Source organism: Microcaecilia unicolor, chromosome 6 (assembly GCF_901765095.1).
Source record: "Microcaecilia unicolor chromosome 6, aMicUni1.1, whole genome shotgun sequence".
NCBI lineage: Eukaryota > Metazoa > Chordata > Amphibia > Gymnophiona > Siphonopidae > Microcaecilia > Microcaecilia unicolor.
The window spans coordinates 98843796-98867369 of NC_044036.1; the positions used below are offsets into that span (position 1 = coordinate 98843796).

Here is a 23574-nt window from a genome sequence, read left to right on the forward strand (position 1 = left end):
TGAGATTAAATAAAAACACTATCAACAATAAAGAGCGATAACGTGGAAGCAGCAGCTCATAGGTTTCTTTACTTTGTTTTGAGTGTGCGGGAATTATTTGGGAAAAGGGAATCTCAGAGAGTAACCCAAGTCAAGTGATTCAACATTTTGACGTCATGCCTTCTCCTGTTCTCAAACTAACCTCCTTGCTTTCAACTAGGCTAGCCTGACCGTAAAGCAGCGGAAGGCCTGTGTGGTCGTAAAGTACTACAGAGAGAGAGAGAGAGAGAGAGAGAGAGGGAGGGAGGCAGGCCTGTTTACAGCAGCTGCGGCGCTCTGTTCCAAATTCCAACCGGTGCTTCCTCTCTCTGTGAGAGTTTAGCCTGAAGATGACGACTTTTGTGAGTGAGCTAGAAGCGGCCAAGAAGGGCTTGAGCGAGGCGCTGGGGGAGAACGTAAAACAGTGAGTGAGGCCACTACACAGCCGATTCATGAACCTGGAGTACTGGGGAACCGGGATCCGCGCGCGGCCAGGCCTCGGCGTTGAGTTTGTGGTTTGCCGGAGCGGGGGCAAGTGAGATGGGGCGCAGTATATCTGTACATACTAACGTTGGAAAAAGTTCTTGCGAGAGGACGGCCTGTGGTTTAATTCCTTGTTGCGTGCATCAGAGGCAGAGGAAATTAGGAGTGAAAGAACGGGCAACGATTTTAGCCAAAAAAGATGTATTGTTCCGTGAGAAGAAAGAGAGAAAAATGCTGTGTCCATGGGATCTTTAAAAGTACAGTCAGGGAGATCATAGAACTAGCTGAAAAGTTGCTCATTGTGTGGTTTGTTGCTGGTGTGGTTCAGTATTTGCTAATTTTGTGTTTGGAGCTCGTACTATTTCAGCTGTGCCCAGTGATGAGTGGGCCCTGCCCTGTTTTATTATGGGTGTTGGGATAATTGCGTTGCCTAAACTGTTATTTCTCTTATCCAAATCTGTTTTGTACAATTAAGTTGTAATAATGATGTGTTTTAGCTTGGGAAAGAATACTTCATCAAAGTGGATTATACCAGAAAGCTGAAACTGGCATTCAGTGCAATTACTTGCCTTTGGCAGATTCTGTCCCCAGAGATCTTAAAATATAAGGGCCTCTATTACAAATGTGTAATATTTATAAATGATTTAGATATGGGAATAACTAGTGAGGTAAAGTGAGGTAATTACATTTGGTGATGACACAAAGTTATCCAAAGCTGTTAAATCGCAAGATCATTGTGAAAAATTGCAAGATCTTACAAGACTGGGCATCCAAATGGCAGATGATGTTTAATGTAAGCAAGTGCAAAGTGATTCATGTGGGAAAGAGGAACCCAAACTATAGCTACGTGATGCAAGATTCCGTGTTAGGAGTTACAAACCAGGAAAAGGATCTAGGAGTCATTGTTGATGATACTTTGAAATCTTCTACCCAGTGTGCTGCAGTGGCAAAGAACGCAAATAGAGTGTTAGAAATTATTAGGAAAGGAATGGAAAATAAAAATGAAGATGTTATAATGTCTTTGTGTCGCTCCATGGTGTGACAGCACCTTGAATGCTGTGTGTAGTTCTGGTCACTGCATCTCAAAAAAGATATAGTGGAATTAGAAAAGGTACAGAGAAGGGCGACGAAAATGATAAAGGGGATGAGATGACTTTCCTATGAGGAAAGGTTGAAAGAGCTAGGGCTCTTGGCCTGAGGGGAGATATAATAAAGGTATATAAACTAATGAGTGGAGTGGAACGGGTAGACGTGAATCGCTTGTTTACTCTTTCCAGCAATACTAGGACTAGGGGGGCATGCAATGAAACTACTAGGTAGTAAATTTAAAACAAATTGGAGAAAATATTTCTTCAGTCAACTATGGAATTCGTTGCCAGAAAATATAGTAAAAGCAGTTAGCTTAGCAGGGTTTAAAAAAGATTTGGATAGCTTCCTAAAAGAAAAGTGCATAAGCCATTTTTAACATGGACTTGAGCAAGTTCACTGCTTATTTTGGGGATAAGCAGCATAAAATGTACTGTTTTGGGATCTTGCCAGGTACTTGTGACCTGGATTGGCCACTGTTGGAAACGGGATACTGGTCTTGATGGACCTTCGGTCTGTCTCAGTATGGCAACACTTATGTATTTATGTGTTAAGTATCTAGTGAGGAGCTCAAACCTTGCTTGCTTCAACAACCAAAGAGGGAGAAGTACACATGTAGCTTGTAGGGAGACCAGGCCCTGTGAGCAGAGCAGAAAGTGGGCCTCTTTTTTACAAATGTGTGTTAAATATCTAGTGAGGAGCTCAAACCTTGCTAGCTTCAGCAAATCAAAGACAGGGCCGGCGGAATGCAGTAAGCAGGGTATGCATGACAGGGGGCGCCAACATTTGAGAGGCACCAGAAACTGCCAGTGCTTTCCTTACCTGTTGTGCTTCATTGGCCACTGCCACCGCACACTACAGCCCTCTGAAGGCCTACCTTGAAGGGCCTGCCCTGGTGGTGTAGTGGCTTCTGCGGTGGCAGGAAAGAATCCCATTCTTCCTTGTCATCAAGCAGATGAAGCCATTACGTATGGGTTGTGTCCATCAACCAGCAGGGGGAGATAGAGAGCACTCAATTTTTCACAGTGCCTCATGGCCAGCTAGCTCCACTGCCTCTTCAGTATTCTCTATCTCCCCAAGCAGGGTGGCTGCAGCTTCTTCGAGCTCCATCAAAATCTGCCTGGGGTTGGCTCCTGGCTTGCCAGTTGTTAGCCGGGGTGTTAGAGGCTATAGCAGCTTCACTTTGAAGGCACATAGGTCAGCCCTTTCCCTGCCTTACCCATGCCCCCGTGGATGTGGACATATTAGCTTGCTTTTCCCTGTCCTTTCCCACTCAGTGGATGCAGGCACATTGGTTCGCCTTTCCCTGCCTTTCCCACTTATCTGAGCCTCCGGAATGTTTTTATTTACCTCTTTTGCCTCTGCTTTCCTCACAGTGTTAAAAATAAATAAACAAATAATTAATTAAAGTCGCGTCGCGCTTTAGCGCAGCGATCTTGGAAAAGAGGTTTTTTTCTTGAGACTCTTCTGCAGGACCGGAGCTGTGATACTTGGTCTAGTGAGGTAAGAGTGTTTTCTGACTCCTCCGGGGTGGGCCCGCGAACGGGACGTTTTGGCGCGAACCGCCATTTTTTAATTTTACCGCCATTTTCAGCGATGGCTGCGGAGACTGTAAAGCGCTGTTCTGAATGTGGCAAGCGCAAATCAGCAGCGGGGCTCTGTAATTCGTGCTGTACAGACGGTAGAGCCGGCTCGAGCATGGCGAGCGGCGATCTTTTGCACTCTGAGCTGGCAGCGGACGCCATTTTGGATTTTTCACATGGCACGGCCTCTGTTGCGACGGAGAGCCCTGAATCCGGGGGGGGGGGGTCCTCTGAGTGAGGCTAATAATAGAGTTGATAGCCCTGGGCAGGATCCGGGCGGTCAGGGAGCGGTTTTCTCCCCTGATTTTGTTTTAATGCTGCATAGGGCGTACATGCTTAAAAGAGCTCTTCCACAGGGTTCTTCGGACCCTCTGCCTGCCCACCCCCCCCCCCCCCCCCCGGTGGATCCTGGCCTTTTGGAGTTGGCTTTGCCTGTTTCGTATCCTCCTGATATACGCAGAAGGGCTAATTCCCCTTTTGAGTGTGGCGCACCCCCCTTTTCCCCCCCGTGGTCGGGCTATGAGGATTCTGAGGGGTCTGGCAGAGCTTCTTGTGCTGAGGAGCCAGAGTCGGGTGCAGAATTGCCACAGGAGCTTGATGATCCGTCTGCGGTGAGGATTTTCCACCGCGAGGAGCTGCCAGCGCTTATTTCAGATGCCTTACAAGCCCTCTCGATTGAAGATCCTGGGAGTGGCACAGCCTCCTCTGTTAATCCAAGGATGGCTAGTACCAGAAAGCCTGCTCAAGCCTTTCCTTTGCATGACTCCATCCAAGAGCTTATTTCGGCTCAATGGGCTGAACCCGAGGGACCTTTGAAGGTTGCCAGGGCTATGGGGCAATTATACCCTTTGAGTGAGGAACATTTGACTCGCTTTGCAATGCCTAAAGTGGATGCCCTGGTTACGGCTGTGACAAAGAGAACTACCCTCCCTGTTGAAGGAGGTGTTGCCCTGAAGGATATTCAAGACCGTAGGCTTGATTCAGCTCTGAAGCAGTCCTTTGATTTGGCAGTTCTCACTGTTCGGGCGTCTGCATGCAGTTGTTATGCTGCTAGAGCCTGCCTGGCTTGGTTACAGCAGGCAGTGGAACAGCCCGGTGATGGAACGGAGACCTTATCTGAAGTGGCTCCGCGGATGGAGTCGGCCTTGTCCTTTTTGGCTGACGCCCTTTATGATATGGTCAGAGCTTCGGCTAAACAAATGGCTGTAGCAGTGGCGGATTGCCGCACTCTTTGGCTACGACATTGGGCGGCGGACATGGCCTCTAAGCAAAGGTTGGTGAAGTTGCCCTTTTAAGGCCTTCTCCTGTTTGGTGAGGAGCTGGAAAACATTGTTAAAGGCCTGGGGGATTCCAAACCTCAGCGCTTGCCCGAAGATAGGCCGAAACCTTCCTCTAAGGGTCAGGCGGTCCGCTCCTCTTACAGACCTCGCTTCCGTGAAGCTAGAAGGTACCGCCCGGGGCATGCTGCTGGGTTCATTTTGCGTGCCCGCTTTCAGCAGAGAAACTCCTTTCGCTCGGACAAACGTTCCGCAGCTGCCGGTTCAAGGCTTGGAGTTCAGGGGCGACCCTCTCAATGATGGTGCGCCGGCCCCCTCCTCGTTTCTTGTCATTGGAGGAAGACTTTCCCTCTTTTTCGAGGAGTGGGCCAAAATCTCCGCAGATCAGCGGGTCTTGGACCTGATCAGAGACGGATACTGAATAGAATTCGATGCCCCGGTGAGAGACGTGTTTGTGGAGTCCCGATGCGGTTCTGCCGCCAAACGGGCAGCGGTAGAGGAGACTTTGCACAGTCTGTGCCAGATAGGGGCTGTGACCCCGGTGCCTCCCGCCGAACAAGGTTTAGGCCGCTACTCCATTTACTTTGTGGTGCCACGAAAAGGCGGGTCTTTTCGCGCGATCCTGGACTTAAAAGAGCTAAACAAGTCCATAAGAGTGCGGCATTTTCACATGGAAACCCTGCGCTCCGTCATTGCGGCGGTATAGCCAGGAGAGTTTCTCACGTCTCTGGACCTGAAAGAAGCTTACTTGCACATACCAATTTGGCCCCCGTACCAGAAGTTTCTGAGGTTTGCAGTGTTGGGAAAACATTTCCAGTTTCGGGCCTTGCCTTTTGGCCTCGCCACAGCTCCCCGAACCTTCTCCAAGGTAATGGTGGTAGTAGCTGCCTTTCTCAGGCAAGAGGGTATCCGGGTTCACTCGTACCTAGACGACTGGCTCATCAGAGCAGACTCAGAAAAAGAGAGTCATCTAGCTACAGCCAGAGTGGTTTCAGTCCTTCAATCTCTGGGCTGGGTCGTCAATATGGCCAAAAGTTAGCTGACCCCCTCGCAATCTCTAGAATATTTGGGGGCCAGGTTCAACACAGCCTCGGGCTATGTTTTTCTTCCCGAGCAAAGGCGGTGCAAGCTTCAGAATCAGGTCCGTCTGCTCCTGAGGATGCCCCGCCCGCGAGCTTGGGACATTGTCCAGCTGTTGGGATCGATGACGGCCACCTTGGAAGTGGTGCCATGGGCGAGAGCGCACCTGAGACCTCTACAGTATTCTTTACTTCAACGATGGTCTCCAGTATCTCAGGATTATCAGTGCAGACTTTCTTGGCTTCCTGCGGCCCGCCTCAGTATGGAGTGGTGGCTCTCGGACAGCATGTTGCGGCGGGAAATGCCGCTGGCGCTTCCCGATTGGTGCCTAGTGGTGACAGATGCCAGCCTGAAGGGCTGGGGCGCACATTGCCAGGGGAAGCATGCCCAGGGTCTGTGGACACCCGACGAGTCGGAGTGGTCTATCAACCGCCTAGAGTTGAAAGCGGTGTTTCTGGCTCTTCTGGCCTTTCAAGTGACTCTGGAAGGATTGGCTGGCGGACAACACGACAGCAGTGGTCTACATAAATCGACAAGGCGGCACTCAGTGCAGAGCTCTAGCCACGCAAGCCGAACAAATTTGCCACTGGGCCGAACTGCATCTACAGTCCCTGTCAGCAGCTCACATTGCAGGTCAGAGCAACGTGCAAGCCGACTATCTAAGCAGGCATCAGATCGATCCAGCGGAGTGGGAACTAGCAGACGATGTATTCCTGCAGATATGTGCCAAATGGGGCAAGCCAGTGATGGATCTTATGGCGACCAGTTCCAATGCCAAAGTCCCGTGCTTCTTCAGCAGACGGAGGGATCCTCGCTCTGCCGGGTTGGATGCCTTGGCTGAACCCTGGCCCCTGGGCTTGCTCTATGTCTTCCCTCCGTGGCCCATGATAATTTTCTTTCCTTTAGTCATAGCAGATGAAGCCATGAGCCCTCCCTGTATGATTGTCTGTATTGCTGTGATTCTGATTTTAGGTGCTGTTCTTGTTTCCTGAAGTTATATTCCTTCCTTGGGGAGTCGGAAAACAGTCTTCAGGATTCTTGTTACAGTTATAGGAGGATGAGTTCATTCCCTCCAGTTCATGTTTTGGGAGGATGAGTTTATTCCCTCCAGGAGGATGTAAGTATTCCCTCTGTTTATACAAAGTGGAGGACAAGTTTATTCCCTCCAGGAGGATGAGTTCATTCCCTCCTTTTTTGGAGTTTATGCCCTTGTTAAGGGGCCATCGTTCGCTGTGAGGAAAGTTCATGTTATTCCCATTGTGGTTTGCCATACTGCTTTGGAAGCTTCAAATACTGAAGAGGCAGTGGAGCTAGCTGGCCATGAGGCACTGTGAAAAGTTGAGTGCTCTCTATCTCCCCCTGCTGGTTGATGGACACAACCCATATGTAATGGCTTCATCTGCTATGACTAAAGGAAAGAAAATTATCATGGTAAGAACCTAATTTTCCCTTTCCTTTCTGCTGCTCTGTCTTGGCTCCTGCTCTTCTACGCCGCTGTGTTTTAAAAAGGCTGCAGAGGCTTTCGGCAGCAGTCTCGGCAGCCATTTTGAAAATATGAGCAGCGCCGAGCACAGTAGCGACAGCAGGCAGGAAAGAGTGGGGTTCTTTCCTACCCCAGAAGAAGCCACTAGACTACCAGGGCTCTTCGAAGTAGGACCAGGGTGTGTGGGAGGGGACAGCAACTGAGACAGTTTTGGGGTTTGTAGTATGTGGGAAGGGGTGGTGGGGTTGAAGTATACAGGAGGGGGTGGTGGGCAGGTTTTGGCACAGTAGGTCACACTCATCACAAGGACAAAATATAAGAAAGCCAATGGAATGCTTTTGGGGCTTATAGCCAATTTAGTTATGTTTAAGCAAATGAGAGATCTGCATGAAAGAAATATATTTTTTAATTATTTTGATTTATGAAAACCACTTGTCTGATGCTCAAAACAGAATAATCCATTTGTACAAAAGAAATGAGGTGAAGATGTGGTTCCATGTGCCCCAATGAAAGGAGAGTTTAATTTTATTTTCACAGTAAATTCCTTCCCAAGGCAGATTACAACAGTTAAGATGAACTCATTAGTAAACAGGATATCCTCAATGAAATTTGGCAATGTACTACTGTATTGTATAGAACAGTGTATTTATTTTATTTTTGTTACATTTGTACCCTGTGCTTTCCCACTCATGGCAGGCTCAGTGCGGCTTACATGGGGCAATGGAGGGTTAAGTGACTTGCCCAGAGTCACAAGGAGCTGCCTGTGCCTGAAGTGGGAATCGAACTCAGTTCCCCAGGACCAAAGTCCACCACCCTAACCACTAGGCCACTCCTCGTAGAAAAATGAGCACAAAATACAGATTTTATGTTTTTACCAGCTATAATAATTTTTAAGCAGTTTTAGTGATATTCAATTTTATTTCATGATATTTATATCTACATAGGGGAAGCTTTCAAATAAATTAAAAAGCTGTCAGGTAAAAAAACAAAACAAAACCTTTTATTCTCCGCGTTTTAAGACACTGGGCTGAAAAAGGGGCTGGGTGGAAGAAGGGGGAGGGAGAAGAGACAAAGGAGATGCTGGACTGGGGGGGGGGGGAGCAGACTGATAGTTTGCAGGGGGCACCACAGACCCTAGCACAGGTTCTGACCAAGGAGGGGGAAGTGCATACTTAGTATAAGGAGACCAGGCCCTGTGAGCAGAGCAGAAGGCAGCACAGCATACACTGAGCCTAGTCATAGCTGCCACATTTTTGTCACTCTGATGGGCCTTTCTTCTAGTCCACAGAATTAATAGAAGGTATATATAATTTTAGTGTGATACTGGATATACAAGATTCAGTTTATATAAGAGTGGAAATTTCCCAGATGGTTAAAAATTGGTGCCTATTGCTTTCCAGGGCTCAATAGGAGCTGTTTGCCTTAGCAGTAGGAAGTAGATGGAGGAGCTGAGAGTCACTCCTGTGTCCTTTGTCTGCAAACTGCATAGAAGAGATAGGAAGTGAATCTGTAAATTATTTAAATAGAACTGGTAGTTCTGGTAGATTACCATTCCATTGAGAAATCCTATTTTGTTACTCCTGTAAAAGGGGTAAAAAGAAATATGTGTAACTATAAATTTAACTTTTTAAATTTCATTTGGCTAGCCTTTACAATCCTGAACTATTGCCAACCCATGTTTTCCACTGTTAGTAATGATCTCATCTGACAGTCCATATATTGTGCATTTTGTTTACTTTTGATTGCAAGTAATCTATTAATTGATATATTGAGTATCGCATGTTGATTATCTCCCAGTTTGTGAGAAGTTGTATTTATTTATTTGTTACATTTGTACCCTTAATTTTCCCACCTATTTGCAGGCTCAATGTGGCTTACATGGTGCCGGAGAGGTTTTGGTTGACTCCGGAGTAAACAATTACAGTTACAAGGTTAAGTTGTGGTAGGAAAAGGTTCATGTGGTGGGACCACATGAAGGAAATCAAGAGCAGGTGGAGTTGTTTGGTGATAATTACAAACTGTAGTGTTATGGTGTCGTATGTGTGTACTCCGTGCAAAGAGCTCTTAGCATTTGGGAAACGGGACCAATCTCTGGAGGCTAGAATAGCAGACTTAAAGGAGCTGAGTCAGATGGAGAGGTTTATAGAGGAGGCCTACAGGGACGTAGTAGAGAAGTCCCTCCTCTAGTCTGGCAACCTCTGTGCTTCCATGGAGAAGAAAGGTCTCCTGAAGGGAGAACATCACTTTAGAGAGGCAGGAAGTGATCCTGTAGCCAGGACCTGCCCTCCAGAGGATACACCATCCTCTCACACCGAGGATGTGTCTCCAAGGGCTTCTGCCCAGAAGGGAAGAGTTAGAACTGCCATTGTAGTTGGGGATTCAATCAGGCAGGTAGATAGCTGGGTGGCCGGTGGATGTGAGAATCGCTTGGTCACACGACACGTAGATACGATTTTAGACAGTGCTAGGGAGGAGCCTGCTGTCTTGGTACATATCGGTAGCAGTGACATAGGAAAATGTGAGAGAGGTTCTGGAAGCCAAAGTTAGGCTCTCAAGTAGAAAGCTCAAATCCAGAGCCTCCAGGGTAGCATTTTCAGAAGTGCTCCCCATTGCACACGCAGGGCCCAAGAGATGGGCAGAGCATCGAAGTCTCAAATACATGGATGAGGTGATGGTGCAGGGAGGAGAGTTTTAGATTTGTTAAGAACTAGGCAACATTCCGGAAAGATGGGCTCCACCTTAATTAACTAGGGTGGAACCAGGCTGCTGGCATTGATATTTAAATAGGAGATAGGAGCAGCTCAAACTAGAAACTGGGGGAAAGCCGACATGGTTTGGAACAAGATATCTTTAAATGATATCGCCAAAACAGTGAAGATAGGGAGGTTGCAGTAGAGGCCATAGCAGACCAGTTGTCTTTAAATAAAAAGCAGATATAATTTGCAATTTTGAAAACATAACTCAACTGCTGAGCAAGTTGTAAATAGGAACCACAAACATCATTTGAAGTGTCTATATACAAATGCCTGAAGCCTAAGAAATAAGATGGGAGAGTTAGAATATATTGCACTAAATGAAAAGATAGATATAATAGGCATCTCTGAGACCTGGTGGAAGGAGGATAACCATTGGGACACTGTCATACCAGGATACAAATTATATCGCACTGATAGGGTAGATTGAATTGGTAGAGGAGTAGCATTTATATGTTAAGGTGGACCTTGAATTGAATAGACTTAAAATTCTGCAGGACACGAAACACTTCTTGGAATCCCTATGGATAGAAATTCTATGTGTAAAGGGGAAAAGGATAGTGATAGGAGCATACTACCATCCACCTGGCCAGAATGTACAGACAGTTGTAGAAATGTTATCAGAAATTAGGGAGGCTAACAAACTGGGGAACACAATAATAATGGGTGATTTCAATTACCCTGATATTAACTGGGTAAATGCAACATCAGGGCATGCTAGGGAGGTAAAATTCCTTGATGAAATCAAGGACTGCTTTATGGAGCAGCTGGTTCAGGAACTAATGAGGAGGAACAATTCTAGATCTAGTCCTTAGTGGAGCACATGATCTGGTGCAGGAGGTAATGTTGCTGGGGCCACTTGATAACAGTTATCATAACATGATCAGATTTTATGTACTCTCTGGAGTAAGTACACACAGGAAGTCCAATACATTAGCATTTAACTTTCAGAAAGGAGACTATGATAAAATGAGAAGAATGGTAAAAAAATCTAACCTATAGGAGCAGCTATAAAGGTCAAAAATTTACATCAGACATGGATGCTGTTCAAATATATCATCCTGGAAGCCCAGATCAGATATATTCCATGTCAAACGACAGCCAACATGGTTAAAAAGTGAAACGAAGGAAGCCATTAGAGCTAAAAGAAAATTCTTCAGAAAATGGAAGAAGAATCCGACTGAAAATAATAGGAAACGGCATAAGCAATGGCAAGTCAAATGCAAAGTGCTGATAAGGAAGGTAAAAAGAGACCTTGAAAAGAAGATTGCATCGGAGGCTAAAACACATAATAAAAACTTTTTTAGGTATTTTGGAAGCAAGAAGCCGGCAAAAGAATCAGTTGGACCGCTAGATGACCGAGGGGTAAAGGTGGTATTCGGGGAAGACAGAAGGCCATAGCGGAGAGATTACATTAATTCTTTGCTTCAGCCTTCACCGAGGAAGATGTGGGAGATATACCAAAGCCAGAAATGGTATTCAGTTTTGATGAGTTGGAGAAACTTAAAGAAATCTCTTTAAACCTGGAAGATATAATATGGCAATTTGAATAATTGAAAGTTGCAAATCGCCTGGAATGGATGGTATCCATTCCAGAGTACTGATAGAAGTGAAAAATTAACTTGCAGAGCTAGTGTTAGTCATAGTAATTTATCTTTAAAATCAAGCATGGTACCAGAAGATTGGAGGGTGACCAATGTAACGCCAATTTTTAAAAAGAGTTGCAGAAGTGATCTGGGAAATTATAGATCGGTGAGACTGGCATCGGTGCCAGGCAAAGTAGAGATTATCATAAAGAACAAAATTACAGAGCATATACATAAGCATGGATTAATGAGACAAAGCCAACATGGATTTAGTCTGGAAATCCTACCTCACCAACCTACTGCGATTTTTTGAAGGGGTGAATAAACGTGGATAAAAGTGAGCCAGTTGATATTGAGGCATATTTTCAAAGCACTTTGGGAGGCTAAGTTCCATAGGTTTCTATGGAACTTTGGGAGGCTAAGTGCTTTGAAAATGAGCTTGTATGTGTATCTGGATTTTCAAAAGGCATTTGACAGAGTACCTAATGAAAGACTCCTGAGGAAATTAGAGAATCAAGAGATAGGAGGTAATGTCCTATTGTGGATGAAAAACTAGTCAAAAGAGAGAAAACGGGAGAGTAGGGTTAAATGGTCAGTATTCTTAATGGAAAAAGGTAGATAGTGGGGTTCCCCAGGGTCTGTAAATTTGCTAATGATACAAAGTTATTCAAAGTTAAATCGCAAGAGAATTGTAAAAAATTGCGAGAGGACCTTATGAGATTGGGAGACTGGGCATCCAAATGGCAGATGACGTTTGATGTGAGCAAGTGTAAAGTGATGCTTGTGGGAAAGAGGAACTTGAACTATAGCTACGTGATGCAAGGCTCTACATTAGGAGTCACCGCTCAGAAGGATCTAGGTGTCATCGTTGATAATACGTTGAAACCCTCTGCTCAGTGTGCAGCAGCGGCTAAGAAAGCAAATGGAATGTTAGGTATTATTAGGAAAGGAATGGAAAACAAAAATGAGACTGTTATAATGCCTTTGTATCGCTCCATGGTACGACTGCACCTTGAATACTGTGCGCAGTTCTGGTCACCGCATGAGGAAATGCTAAAGCTCTAAGGCTCATCAACTTTGAGAAGAGACAGCTGAGGGGAGATATGATAGAGGTCTATAAAATAGAGTGGAGCAGAATGGGTAGAAGTGAATAGCTTGTATACTCTTTCCAAAAATACTAGGATTAAAGGGCATGCAATGAAGCTACTAAGTAGTAAAGTTAAAAACAAATCTGAGAAAATATTTCTTCACTCAGAGTGTAATTAAACTCTGGAATTCTTTGCCAAAATGTGGTAAAAGCAGTTAGCTCTTAGCAGGGTTTAAAAAAGGTTTGAATATTTTCCTAAAAGTCCATAAGGCATTATTAAGATAGACTTGGGAAAATTCACTGCTTATTTCTAGGATAAGCAGCATAAAATCTATTTTACTGTTTTGGGATCTTGTCAGGTGCTTGTGACCTGAATTGGCCACTGTTGAAAACAGGATATTGGGCTTGATGGACCTTCGGTTTGTGCAATTATGGTAACGTTTATGTTCTATGATGATGCCTATAAAATTTCACAAATTCTCAAGTTGCTTATTTACCTTCATCAAATAGATTCCAACAGGAACACCCAGTGATGCACAAATTCCTTACACAGATTTACACCTGCTCCAAATGTGTGCATGTACTTTTTTTGTGTATTGGTGTAATTTATAAAACATGCCTACAGTGTGACTGTGCCCCAAGAATGCCTACCTGCAAATTGTAGAAAAGTGCATTTTTTAAGAGTCATGTTGAGCGTCTTTAATGCTTTGTAAAATTACCCTATAAAGCATTTCTATTTAAACACATTTTCCAGAACCTGACATTTCTTCAAGACCTTGGAGAGATTTTCATTCAACCATGTCATGATTTTCATGACCTCTTGTGCAACCATGTCAGAGCTTTTTCAGTATCCACATTCAGTACTGCCATTATAAAAAGACTTCTCTGCCAATATTTAACACTAACATTAAAACGTCTAGGGGCAGTTCTGTAAATGGGCACCTCCTTATAAGTGTCTTGGTGCCACAGAGAAGAGTCTGTTCTGTAATGGCATCTAGGTGCCCAAATTCTGTTAGAATACTCGCATAGTTTTTATTTTATTTTATTGCATTTGTATCCCACATTTTCCCACCTATTTGCAGGCTCAATGTGGCTTACATAGTTTTGTTAACATTGTCATTCCAGGATATCAGATACAGTTAGTATTGTGCAGAGATTAAGTAAGGGAAGAAAGAAGAAGGAAGGAAGGGAGTGATTAGGATAATTATAGAAGGTGGGCTTTCATAACTAGTGGGTTGGTGAGGTGGATTAGTGAGGCTATAGGTTCTCATTGTAGGCCTTGTTGCAGAAATATGTCTTCAGAGATTTGTGAAAGATAGTTGTTTCTTTGATTGTTTTCAGGTCTGTAGGTAGTGCATTCCATAACTGCGTGCTCATGTAAGAGAAGGTAGTGGCATGCATCAGCTTGTATTTTACTCTTTTACAGCTGGGGAAGTGCAGATTGAGAAACAGGGCCGGTCCTAGGGTTTCTGGCGCCCTCCTGCAGCCTATTAGCGCCCCTACCCATCCAGGGGCGGGATCATTATGGCTCCACCCCTACAGTAGTCACACCCCTTTTACTAGCCATGGCATCATTGAAAATATTACACCTGTCTTCCCTTCCCTCCTCTCCATCCATCCATCCATGTCCAACAATTCTCTCCCTCCCCTCCCCTCTATCCACCCATGTCCAGCAACTCCCCTGCCCTCCATCCATCTATCCATCCATATCCAGCAATTCTCCTCTCCCCGGCTTCCCCCCTCCATCCATCCATATCCAGCAATTCTCCTGTCTCTCCCCTGCCCTCCCCTCCATGTCCAGCAATTTCTCCTCTCTCCCTGGGCCCTGCCCTCCCATCTTTGTCCATCGATGCTCCTCTCTCCCCTTCCCTCCTTCATCCATCCATATCCAGCAATTTTCCTCCCTCCCCTCCATGTCCAGCAATTTCTCCTCTCTCCCTGGGCCCTACCCTCCCATCCATGTCCATCGATCAATGCTCCTCTCTCTCTCCTGCCCTCCCGCTCCCATGTCCACCTGCTCGCCCTCTTCTCTGGTTTAAATCTTGTGTTTAAATTTACCTCCGACGTCGCAGCCAGCTGCGCAGCGTCAGTGAAAGCGCTGCTGCCGACGTCTCCCAGCCTTCCCTTCACTCGTTCGTTCCCTCAGAGTCCCGCCTTCTTCTGACATCATTTCCTTGCGAGGGCGGGACACTGAGAGGGAACAAACGAGCGAAGGGAAAGCTAGAGGTGTCGGGCAGCAGCACTTTCACTGACGCTGCGCAGCTGCTGCGACGTCTGAGGTAAATTTAAATAAAAAATTTAAATGCCCCAGGGTGGCGCGGGTACTGGAGCAGGAAACCGAAGGCAGGGCTGCTGTCGGGGTCTGGGAGCTGAGGTAAGCGGCGAGGGTAAACATGGCGTGGTGGCGCCCTCCAGAGATCGGCGCCCTCCTGCCATGCTTACCTCGCTTACTGGGTTGGACCGGCCCTGTTGAGAAATTTGCGGGATGATCTTGTGGCATTTCTGGGTGGTAGGTCCACAAGGTTTAGCATGTAGATTGGGGCGTCTGCATGAATGATTTTGTGTACAAATCAATCGTGCAGATCTTGAACGCAATGCGTTCCTTGAGTGGGAGCCAGTGAAGTTTCTCTCTTAGGGGTTTTGCACTTTCATATTTAGTTTTTCCAAAGATGAGTCTGGCAGCAGTATTCTGGGCAGTTTGGAGTTTTTGATTGTCTGTTATTTGCAGCCAGCGTACAGTGCGTTGCAGTAGTCCAGATGACTTATTACCATTGACTGTACCAGGGTACGGAAGATGTATCTCGGGAAGAAAGGTTTTACTTTTTTGAGTTTCCACATGGAGTAGAACATCTTTTTCATCGTGTTTTTCACGTGGGCATCAAGAGTGAGGTTTCGATCAATGGTGATGCCAAGAATTTTCAAGTTTTTTGAGACAGGAAGGGAACAGTATGGTGTGATTATGGTGGAGAAGTTTTTTGTGTTATGTTGTGAGGTGAGTACAAGACATTGTGTTTTTTCTGTGTTAAGTTTTAGTCGGATCGGTATGCTTTAGACTTACACAGCTGCAGTTACATCAGCAGTAGACCTGGTGTAACTACAAGTGCCAAAATGCCAAATGGTTTTCAGTCTCCTTATGCTAGTAGAAATGCATAACACATCTTTGACAGTCTAGTGTTTCCCAAGTCCTGTCCTACTCCTTGCCACTCAAGTTTTCAGGATATCCACAATGAATATGCATGAAAGAAATTTGCATATAATAGAGGCAGTTTATGCAAATTTCTTTCATGCATATTCATTGTGGCTATCCTGGAGACCTGACTGGCAAGGGATACTCCAGGACTGACTTGGGAAACACTGGTCTTGAGGGACTAAAGGAAAGTAAATTAGCAGGTAAGACCTAATTTCTCCTTCAGATTCAGATGTGCCCTTGAGTCAAACCAACTCCTAGCAACCACACAGCGAAGGGTTTATTTTAATATGAGTCGAGCAGTTTGCCATTGTCTTCTCCTGTGCAATGTGAGGCCACCAACATGTTGTTGCTGCCTAGCATAGGGGAAGATGACCTAGACTTACTGCCAGAACCTTCCCAGCCACAAGGAGCTGTTGTGGAATTTGACTGTGAACCTTCCAGTTCCCAGCCCTCTGCGCTAACTAACCATTAGGCTACTCCACTCACCATGCCATTGGGTAAAGAGTTGTGCATAACATCTTGCAAAAATTCAGCAACCTTTATTTGTAATATTTTCATGTAGAATTTGCTGAGGAGTAGTTAATATAGTAGTACTTAAACCTATCCAGTGTCTTTGGATGAGGCAAATTATGATCTTAGAGAGGTTCTACTTGAGTAATAGCTTACTATAGAGTTGCTATTTAAATGTTGGTAATACTCCTTAGATAGTTCATAAGTCTTCTCTTTGTGTTAGTTGTTTGGTAACCAAAGAAGTGTATCGTTATCAGAATACTAGACTGGTCACAGGAACTAGACAACCACCATACCCATTGATTTCATATAAATGAAATTAATGCCTAGACATATTGAACTTAATATTCTGCTGAATATGAGATTGCTTTCTCCTATGTCAAATTATTGTATGTAGCCACAAGTCTCTCAAACATATATTTTTTTTATTTATTTTTGTATTGCACACAGCAGAACTTACCATAAACATTCATTAATTTTTAGCTTCTGTCTTTTATTCCTTAAAAATAGTAGAAAATAATATCTTTTATTACCGCTTTGGCAGCCTCCCAAAAGTGAAGAGTGTTTTTTTTTTCTGTTGCATGGTCTGCTTTATCTTATGATCTTTCTATCTGCTTTACAAGAAGGTAACACATTTTTTATCATAGCAGTAAGGAGAGAATTTTCAGCTCCAAGTTCATTCTTATTGGACTTTGGTATTAGAATGAACCATACTGACACATGATCAGATATATAAGACACACCAATATTGACCTTTCTAACTATATAACTAAATTTTTTTCCTTTAACAGAAATAAAACTTATTTCATGTGTGTAAAAACAGATTTTACAGTCAGCAGTAAATAAATAGAGCCCATTCCATAAAATGTGACTTGCAATAAAATACATATGTTATTGTGTTATCACGCTAACATGGTAGCACCTTTTAGTATATTTAATCTAGCAAGTGCAGTGTTTATTAACTGGATCTTTCTTTTCGGAAAGTGCTCTAGCGGCAGACTACATACCTCAGATATTAGAAATTGGTCACCAACCATGGAAAAGACTTTGACAATCTGAGCAGAACAGTCAATGTGGTCTGTGGTTTAACAATACAGAATGTATTCCGACTGCAGTGATGAATGGGTAATGGGAACTAAATGTTTCCTCCAGTTTGTGTGTGTGTGGAAACTTAACTGATGGGCTAGTATGAAGAACCTGAGTTTTGTCTTCTGGGTCAGGTCTTTGCTTCCTGATGGAATGCTTCAAAGTTTGCAGCTCCTGGAAGAAGGGAATCCCAGTCACTTCATATCAATGATTACTTGTGGTTGGTCTTTGATTACACAGTTGCAAAGTTCTGGAAGTGGCCTGGGTGTTAACTGCAGTTAGGGTTATGTGAATTGGGGATATAAAATAACAGGAAAATCCATGAGTAGTTGTGAATTAAGGTTCATGGTGCTGGATTCCAGTCCATTTTCCAATTTAGCCAGAAACATAAAGGAATGAGAGGAAATTGCGGGGCCAGAAAAAAAGAGAAAAAAATGCTCTGGCTCATTGACCTTGTTTTCTTAGAGGCCAGTTAATTAACTAGAGCTTAACCTCTCCCTCCTCGCTTTTGCTTTTAACTGTATGGGTATATTAACCAAAAAACAACTTGTGGAAATGTTTTCTTAGCCACCCACTCATCAGTGCCTTATTTTACTTTTGCGAAAGTAGAGAAATGGAGATTTATTTTTTTTTTTACTTCCTCATAGGTACTGGGCTAACTTGAAGCTGTGGTTCAAGCAAAAGATAAGCAAAGAAGAGTTTGATGTTGAAGCTCGCAGACTTCTTACACAAGAAAATGGTAAGAAAGGAACATCAGATGGCTTTATTTTTAAGGAAGATGTCTCTCTTGTGCCTCCAGAAGGGAGAGTGTTTACTTTTTTGAGCACACTAATAATCTAATCCCAGCAAAATAAAATCCCACTCCCCCCCCCCCCCCAAAAAAAAAAAAAGTTGAAGAAGGTGTCAGATGACATTTGAGAAACTGAAAGAAGTTGCAAAATGACAGCATACCTTTAAAGATAAATAGGAGGCAACCATATGAGGTTAAACTTAGGGGTGTGCAGGCAAAACATTTTTCTTTCTTTTTTTTTTGTGTGTGTGTGTTTTGTAAGAGCTGTGTTATTTTGTAATTTATGTAACAAAATGATACAAAAATGCATAACGCTAATTAAAACTATTTTTTAAAGTTCATGTTTCTTGAAGGTTATCTAATTCAATTGCTGATAGACCCTAAGCATTTTAGGTATGATTATTTTAGATTTTGGTGCCTATTTCTTATTTTGCTTGACTTATTTTAATGCTTTTATTATTCTAAACCACTTTGGATGGTCCTTGGACTGAGAAGGCAGTCAATATTGATGTGTGGAATGGTTTGGATTTGGGGAGGTCTTTCTTAATATGATTCATGTGCTCTATTCTAATTTATTTGCTTGATTTTATATATTAACAAGTTGTCTAATTCAATTTGCACAGAGCTACTAGGCAAAGGTCACACCTGCTATTTAACTTGGCATTGGAACCTTTACTATGTGCCATTCGGCAATCCAGAATGATCTCTGGCATCTCTTCTGGTGGGGTAGAATTCAAACTCTCAGCTCATGCTGCTGATCTTTTGTACCTTTCTTCCCCAGAACTAATGTTGCCTACTTTATTACAACTTACTGACATTTTTGGCATGTTTTCGTAGTACAAAATTAATTGGACATCCCGTTCCAATGGCAAGTTAAGGGGCTAAAATATCTTGGGATCTTGCTTTTTCCAGAGTCAACAGTTAAGTGTAACGAGGCCTGGTTGTTGAAAAAAAAGTTAATTATGTTCCCAATGGTCCCCCTTAAACCTTAGCTGGTGGGGTCGGGTAGATACTGTTAAAATGGCAGTAGCACCAGTTGTTATGTACAGTACATATTCTACCTATTTTCTTTTCATTTGGATTTTATAAGGCTGTAGAGAAACTGCTTGTGATGTTCATATGGAAATTCAAGAAACCTAGAATTGTAGTGTGATCCTTATATAAAACAAAAGACCCCTGGGAGTGTTTAATTTTCTTCATCTTCTCCACTATCATACAGCATTTATTTTAAGACGGGGTGTTCTTTGGATGCAGTCTACAATGCTACAGGAGAAGTCTTCTTGGCTGTGTCTTGAGGAAGAGATAATATTGGATTGGATTTATTATTTTTAACTTGGCCTTATCCGGGGCAGCTTACAAAAACAACATACACAAAAAGAAAATACAATACAAATTCTTCATAATACACAATCAAATGAAAAGCAAAGTCTAGGTCTCTCAAATAGATGGTGCAGGCACATATACCAGACATAAGTGTGCTTTCAGTTGACGTTTAAATGATTGTCCAAGGCGTTAATTTTTAAGATTATTATCCAACTTATTCCATATAGATGGTCCTGTTATCGAAAAAGTATCTCATAGACTGCCCCAATTTGACTGTTCCAGTCTGCAGACCCAACTATCAGACTTGACTGTTCACGTGTACTTTAGATTGTAAGCTCTTTGAGCAGGGACTGTCCTATGTTAAATTGTACAGCGCTGCGTAACCCTAGTAGCGCTTTAGAAATGTTAAGTAGTAGTAGTAGTTAAGTAGTAGATGTCGGTTACTTATTGGGTACATGTCTACCAAAGAGACTAAAAGATAATCTAGTACTGCAATCAACTCGCTGCATTGGGAGCTTCAGATGCTGTCTGTTCTCAGTTGTATTCTTTTCAACATATTCCCTTGTGAAGAATACGATTTTCCAAACTAATGGTGGTACTATCTGCTTGGACTTGTGGATGTCCCATAATGTTTGGACTCTTGATTATCTCTTGATTGGTGAAAGATTGATGATTTCCCTGAGCTGTGGACTAAATATCCGCTACCATTCTCACAGTGTTTTAAATGGGTACAACTGTGTCACTGTATACTAGCCTAGAACAACAACCCTGGATCTTTGAAAGCAATAGTTGGGATTGTGGATGTAATTGCTTGAGTCAAGAGCGAAGGTGGTTCTGCTTCAGCTTTTATAAATGCATACTTTAGGAGCCTCATTCATGGGCAGATGATCAGTAGCCCCGTGCAAGAACAGCACGGGGCTATACCGCCCATATGATCAGAGACAATGGCATGCAAATTTAAGCACAGTATTATTTCTGATCATAGGGGAAAAGTGTGGGAGCTCAGATACAAGCCTCCCACACTAGTTTGACCAGTCTGGGCTGTCAGAGGAGATGGCGCTCCGTGCTACCCCCAGACTTCCACCATTCTGCCACTCCAAGGTCCTCCACAGACAGCGACATGGAGGGGGGAGGGGCAGGAGGTCTCGTGGACGTCCAATCCCCCTGATATGAGGGCCCTGGGGCTGAGGATCCAGCCCCCTAACCCCTCCCCATACCTAAAAAAGAAGCCCTGGTGGCCCAAGTGGGCTGCTGCTCCAACCCTATGCTCCCTGGTGGTCTAGTAGAGCCCTCCCTCCTTCCCCCTTGTACCTCTTCTACGGAGGAGGAAGTAGCACACTCCCTCCTCGTCCATCTTCAAAATGGTGCCCTGTCCTGCTCTCGCACTAGATACCCTTTGATCATGGGTGCTTTGTAAATGCAGGTGCTAATCTGGCGCTAGTGGCCTCTAGCACCCACATTTACTTTTGATCATCTGAGCATTGGCTTTACATTCTTTGAAGAACTTACAGCCAGCTGAAGCTCAGAAATCCTTTTCTGACCCCCAGTGGTCTGCCTTCTGGCTACCGTCATTGAAATACACTGTTTCTTCTTCATTAACACAATCGCTTTACTTTGTAGCACATAGAGTGGTTTGGAGTCCAGCATGATTATGTAGGATAAAACTTATTACTTCCAACCTTTTCTGGTTATTTTCGTCAGCACTGGATATGCTGGACCACGTGCTTTTTATCGGGCCCATTAGTATACGGATTTTGGCAGCAAATTTGGCCAACTATCTGTTCTGTCATTGGCATCCTTTCATATGCAGTGATTCTGTTTGCTGTGCAACCCTTACTTTCCCATGGAATGGAGAAAAGGGGAACGTTTTATATAGAACTAGTAAAAAAGGCCCGTTTCCGAAACAAATGAAACGGGCGCTAGCAAGGTTTTCCTCGTCGGAGTGTATGTTTCAGAAAGAGTGTGTGTAAGAGATGGAGTGTGGGTGTCAGAGAGAGAGTGTGTGTGTGTTTGTATGTGAGAGAGAGTGTGTGATAGTGTCTGTGTGTGTGAGACTGTGTGTTAGAGAGAGGGACAAAGAGATAGTGTGTGTCTGTGACAGAGACACTGTGTCAGAGAGAGTGTATGTGAGAGACAGAGAGTGAGTGTGTGGTCTGAGGAACCGCCTCACCCCCTCCCTCTCCCCTGCCCCCCTGAAGCCACCTATGTGCAGCGACCCTCCTCTCCCCCTGCCCCTCCCTGCAGTCACCCATGTGTAACGACCCTCCTCTCTCCCTGCCCCCCCTACAGCCACCCATGTCCAGCAATCCTCCTGTCCCCCTGCAGCTACCCATGTCCAGCGACCCTCCTCTCCCCTGCAGCCATCCATGTCCAGCGACCCACCTATCCCCCTGTCCCCCCTGCAGCCACCCATGTGCAGCAACCCTCCTCTCCCCCTGCCCCCCTGCAGCCACCCATGTGGTCTCAGGACCCCCTCCCCATCTCCCTCTTCCCTTCCCCCCTGCAGCCACTCATGTGCAGCGACCTTCCCCTCCCCCTTCCAGCCACCCATGTCCAGCGACACTCCCCCCCCCCCCATGGCACATCAATCCCCTCACCACCCACAACCGCAATACTAACGGTGTCCGGCGCTGCTGCTGCTGCTTCTCCTGTTGAGCAGCAGCAGCCGGTATCAAAAGAAGAAAACAATACAAAGTTTTTAAAACTAAAACGCACCTCCGTAGACAGCCATCTCAGATTGGCTGACGTCTCTGCAGCCACTCCTCCTCTCCCCTCTTGACGTCGCTGTGCTCCTCCGGGGTCTTTTCCAGGGGCAGTGACGTAGAGGGGAGAGGAGTAGCGGCTGCAGAGACGTCAGCCAATCTGAGATGGCTGTCTACGGAGGTGCGTTTTAGTTTTAAAATCTTTGTATTGTTTTCTTCTTTTGATACCGGCTGCTGCTGCTGCTCAACAGTATTGTCGGCTGCGGGTGGCGAGGGGGTTGATGGTGGGGGGGGGGGGGATAGGGGCTTGTTGATGCGCTGGGGGGGTAGGAGCTTGATGATGCGCCGTTGGGGAGGGGCTAGGTTGATGCGCTGGGGGGGGCACTTAGAGGTGTTTCGTAGGCAGGGGAGGAGTAGTACTCCTCCCCCTGCTTGGCTCGCGGATTGGCAGGGGAGGGGCTTGGATGTTGCGCCATACAGGAGCAGTGAGCACGAATGCTTCAAGGTTTTTGTCCACGCTGCCAGCCTCAGAGAACGTTGGAGGTGCTTTTTATTATATAGGATTCTCATCAGTGCAATTCAGGATATTTAAAAAAAATTGGAAAAACAAATTTCTGCTGAAATTCAATATGTTTGCTGTATAAATTTGAAGCTATATCTGCTGAACTCTGTGGTAGGATTAGGCAGTTTACGGATGTTTGGTCTCCTTTGCGTTATATAGAATCCATTATGTATGTACTTTACGGCTCTTAGTTGGATGGAATGGGGAAGGAGGTCAGGTACGGGTCTTAGTTGGGTGGGGGGAGGAGGTCGAGTTTGTGTGGGATATCTCGCTATCCTTTACTTTCTGTTCTGTGAATCTCAAACCAGTTGTATTTTCACATTTGTAAAAAACAAAGTTTTGTGAACTGTAAACTAAAAAAATACCCCACCCAGTTTAGGCCGGCTACTATTGGCAGCAGTACAGGATTCCCATGATATTGCTATATCCTGGTATATGCAGGGTAGCGAGTGCCACTCTGTGGTGTTATGCTTGATTATCATTGCATCTGTAATGGTGGTTGGGGCATGAGTGTGTTACAGAAAGGGATCTTCTGCTACTTGAGCAAATGCATGCTGGATTGTTCATGGAGCACCCCAGCTTATACTGGTGATGTCGCTGGTAGAATTCAGCTTTCTGTTCCACATTCTGGTAGAAAGGGATAACACCCATTCATTCAGAACAGTGCAGCTGACTAAAAATTATCAGGGAGGAAATAATTTCTTCTTTGTAGGATACTGTAACTAAGTTTGAACATAAATGGTAACTATGCTACATTCAGTCCTGAAGTAATTTCATTGTGTGAAAAGAACAGGGAGTGAATTCAGAAGTGAATACTGAGTGAACTAGTCCTGCAGTACTATGTGTAAAAACAATATTAAGAGTAGGATGTCTTTTTCCTGCAAGTTATAAGGGCTGCATAAATATAGCATGAAGCAGGACTTGTTGCTTATTAACATTAAACATGATAAAATCATTTCATACCGTGTTTTCAGA

At 44.5% G+C, this 23574-nt stretch overlaps 1 protein-coding gene across 2 annotated transcripts in view; it reads left to right on the top strand.

The window, feature by feature from the left end:
- Nucleotides 1-219: 219 nt before the first annotated feature.
- Nucleotides 220-23574, top strand: part of TADA1 (transcriptional adaptor 1) — a 54459-nt gene continuing 31104 nt past the window's right edge. The window contains exons 1-2 of one of the 2 annotated variants that reach the window (XM_030206493.1): nucleotides 220-442; nucleotides 17870-17961. In XM_030206493.1, the coding sequence (XP_030062353.1) occupies nucleotides 369-442; nucleotides 17870-17961 (166 nt within the window). In that variant the 5' untranslated portion in view covers nucleotides 220-368. The remainder of the gene's footprint in view (nucleotides 443-17869; nucleotides 17962-23574) is intronic. The other variant, XM_030206494.1, reaches the window with a different exon arrangement.